This window comes from Poecilia latipinna, unplaced genomic scaffold (genome assembly GCF_001443285.1).
Source record: "Poecilia latipinna isolate Pla-1442-1.1 unplaced genomic scaffold, P_latipinna-1.0 Scaffold4021, whole genome shotgun sequence".
NCBI classification, from domain to species: Eukaryota; Metazoa; Chordata; class Actinopteri; order Cyprinodontiformes; family Poeciliidae; genus Poecilia; species Poecilia latipinna.
The window spans coordinates 9940-13283 of NW_015116637.1; the positions used below are offsets into that span (position 1 = coordinate 9940).

Genomic DNA, 3344 nt, shown 5'->3' on the forward strand with positions numbered 1-3344 from the left:
AGAAGAGGCAGCCTTAGAGCGGCGATGACATTTTGTCTGTCTCCCTTAGGTTACCTTGGTTACACCAGTGGTCTCTCTCTGCTCTGCATGGTGTTTTTTCTGATTGTGGTGAGTACAACCCCACCTTGTTTCCTTATTCCTCCTTTAGTGACTAGATTTAATAGTTCCTTTAAAATCTAAAAAGTCTATATATTACAAACAATATAGTACCACCCAAAAATATATTTTTTCTATATATTCCTCCAGGTGATCATAAAGAAGTTCCAGATCCCATGCCCTCTACCTCTTCCTGACACGGGAAATGAAACCATGAATATGTTCAACATCACCCCCCACAGCGACAACGCCACTATAGATGATGACACTTGCAAGCCTAAATACTTTGTCTTTAACTCACAGGTAAATAAATCTCTCACAGATTAAACAGGTTTGAATATTTTCAATAACACTCATAGAATAACTTATAATCTTTGTATTTTTCCATCTCTCCAGACTGCCTATGCTATACCCATCCTCACTTTTGCCTTCATGTGCCATCCTACTATCCTACCCATGTATGATGAGCTCAAAGAGTAAGTGCTGCTGCATGGATTTAACTCAAACTTTCTATAAGGTTTAAACTAAACCAATGTTATATTTCTTTAAAGTTTGGTCTGGTAAATAAAACTCTCCTTCCCTGAACAGCCGCTCACGCCGAAAGATGCAGAATGTGGCCAACGTTTCCTTCCTGGCCATGTTCATCATGTACCTGCTGGCCGCCCTCTTTGGATACCTCACCTTCAACAGTAAGTTGGGCAAGATTTAAAAACTACAACATGGTAGCTTTAGATTGTTAGCAGTATTGAGATGTTGTCAAGATGCGTGTTGGTGTTGGACCCAAATACAGCAGGTTGAGACATTGAGGAGATTTTAAAGATTTAATGAAGAAGAGCTGAACAAAAAAAAAAAAAACAAAAAAAAAAAAAAACACAGGAATTACAGGATTATTTAAATCCTGTTAAATAACAGGATTTAACAGGAGGATCCAGCAAGGAGTGTGATTAGCAGATAGATATGTAACCGTTCTGTGTTCGTCTCAGGTCCAGTAGGTTGACATCATGACAGACAGATTCAGGTTGATTGTATTTATTCTAACAAACAGGAAATCAAGTTGATGGTTATACACCTCTCCATGAGCTGCCACCTTATGGTGATGGAGGGGTTTGAGTGTCCCAGTGATCCTAGGAGTTGTGCTGTCTGGGGCTTGATGCCCCTGGTAGGGTCACCCAAGGCAGACAGACAGGTCCTAGATGAGGAACCAGACTAAGCACAGCCTGAAGACCCTTTATGATGAGAAATAATGTTGGATTTAGTGTTCCCTCGCCCGGACAGGGGTCACCGGGGCCCCACTCTGGAGCCAGGCCTGGAGGTAGGGCATGTTGGCGAGCGCCTGGTGGCCGGGCTTCTATATCCATATAAAATATGGATTGCAGGTGTGAAGGGAAAGAGCAGAAGTCAGGCTGAGGAGATTATAGACATTCAGGCTACCACAGATTTAGCTCATAGTTTAAGTTCAATCATTTAATTTTATTGCTTATGTACAATTATCGGGACCACAGTCAGTGTACGATTTTTTCCACTGCAGAGAAAAATGTACATATATTTATTTGTTTGTGTGATGACACAATGTGAATTCTCCATTCAGCTTGTTGAATATAATGTAAACCAAAAGAAAATGAAATACAATTGAATACGCCATTATTATTGTTTAAAAACTTCAGGGTAAGAATGGATTATGATGGAAATGTTTTTATGCTGGCTGATTTCAATCCAGCCCTGTTTGGAACCACAACTCTCGAGGTTCCAGGGATGGGACTGCAACAAACCCTGGTCCGGGTTTGAAGCAGGGCTGGTTTGTGTCTAGAAGAGGCTAATTTTAATTCCTACTTCTCCTCAGTACTTTGATCTTCAATCAGTGCCTTGAAGGACATGAAAATGTAAATATTTAGAAGGTGTCAAATCAATTAAGCTAGATTTACTTCTTTTAGGTTGGCTTTTAATCTGGTTGTAGGTATGGCACTGTCTCAGTGGGGTAATGGGAGGGTAACAGTACTACAGCTTCAGAGAGTTGTGTTCACTATGACTCTGTTTCCTTCTCTGGATGAAACAGAAATTACATTTTCCATGTAGAAAACATCGAGGGTATTGTTTTAGGTATGCTACACACCCTGGTTTTATGTGTTAGCATGTTAATGTTTAATAATTACATATAATTGCAGCTGAGTTGGCGTTAAATCAAACTGTTCTTAGCCATAAGAAGTAAGTAACTAGAGTGATTTCTGTCATATTTCTGTTCAGTCCATGTGGGACCTGAGCTGCTCCACACCTACTCAAACTACTACAAGTACGATATTCTCCTGCTGGTTGTTCGCCTGGCTGTGCTGGCCGCTGTCACACTTACAGTTCCTGTGGTGCTCTTCCCTGTAAGTATTGAGGCTCTACTGTTAATGATCCAGTCAGTCACTAAGACTATGAAGTCCATTGAGCTAATCTTTGTCTGGTTCTGAACAGATTCGTACCTCAGTCGGCCACCTGCTGTTCCCAAGAAAAGACTTCAGCTGGATCCGTCACGCTATCATCACCCTGACCCTGTTAACAGGAACCAACATTCTGGTCATCTTTGTCCCGAGCATCAGAGATATTTTTGGCTTTATTGGTAAATAACTGTACATGTTAATATGTATCATCAACTTTCTAACAATGTATTATTGACCTGTTGGGATTAACTTTACAATTATTCCTCCTTCCAGGTGCCTCTGCTGCTGCAATGCTGATCTTCATCCTGCCCTCAGCTTTCTATATCAAACTGGTTAAGAAGGAGTCAATGAAATCCATGAAGAAGATTGGAGTAAGACATTATTTAACATTTATGTCTCTTATTCTACACGTCTGATGCCAAAAACATTTTAAGTTGTAGTAAAAGGAAAGCTTTATGAATTAATCTATGAAATTTTTCACAAACTGAAACTATGCAGTATTAACTGAAATTATTTCTTCCACCAGGCTACGATGTTCCTGATATTAGGATTTGTTGTCATGATTGGCTGCATGTCTCTTATCATCTACGACTGGATCGTGAACTCTATGAAAGACAAAGGTCACTGAAGCTCCAGCTCTTCTGCTACTAGAGAGGAACTGAATTTATTTTCTTTTTTTAACTTTTATTTTAAAGTTGTTTTTTTACTGTATCAAATATTTGTCTTTTTTTAGGTAAGTCAAACCTATTTAATATTCCTCATAATGTCCTGTTACTTTCCACGGAGGTGCTAAGCTGACAAGACACTATTTCAGTGGTTCTTAACCTT

General features: G+C 39.6%; 1 protein-coding gene across 1 annotated transcript; it reads left to right on the top strand.

Annotated features, from left to right (window-relative positions):
* The first annotated feature begins 6 nt into the window (after nucleotides 1–6).
* LOC106942069 (sodium-coupled neutral amino acid transporter 2-like) lies at nucleotides 7–3321 on the top strand. The gene is made up of 8 exons (XM_015025246.1): nucleotides 7–112; nucleotides 251–399; nucleotides 493–572; nucleotides 685–785; nucleotides 2338–2462; nucleotides 2551–2695; nucleotides 2790–2887; nucleotides 3043–3321. Exons 1-8 carry the CDS (start codon nucleotides 25–27, stop codon nucleotides 3142–3144), a joined length of 888 nt encoding a protein of 295 aa, XP_014880732.1. The 5' UTR covers nucleotides 7–24; the 3' UTR covers nucleotides 3145–3321.
* The last annotated feature ends 23 nt before the right edge of the window (nucleotides 3322–3344 follow it).

What these genes read in the sequence shown, in the direction of transcription:
- LOC106942069 (XM_015025246.1), top strand. Translation starts at nt 25, where the DNA reads ATGACATTTTGTCTGTCTCCCTTAGGTTACCTTGGTTACACCAGTGGT. An exon ending in GTTTTTTCTGATTGTGGTGA is followed by an intron (nt 113 to 250) that starts GTACAACCCCAC and finishes TCCTCCAGGTGA; the next exon opens with TCATAAAGAAGTTCCAGATC. An exon ending in TGGATACCTCACCTTCAACA is followed by an intron (nt 786 to 2,337) that starts GTAAGTTGGGCA and finishes ATTTCTGTTCAG; the next exon opens with TCCATGTGGGACCTGAGCTG.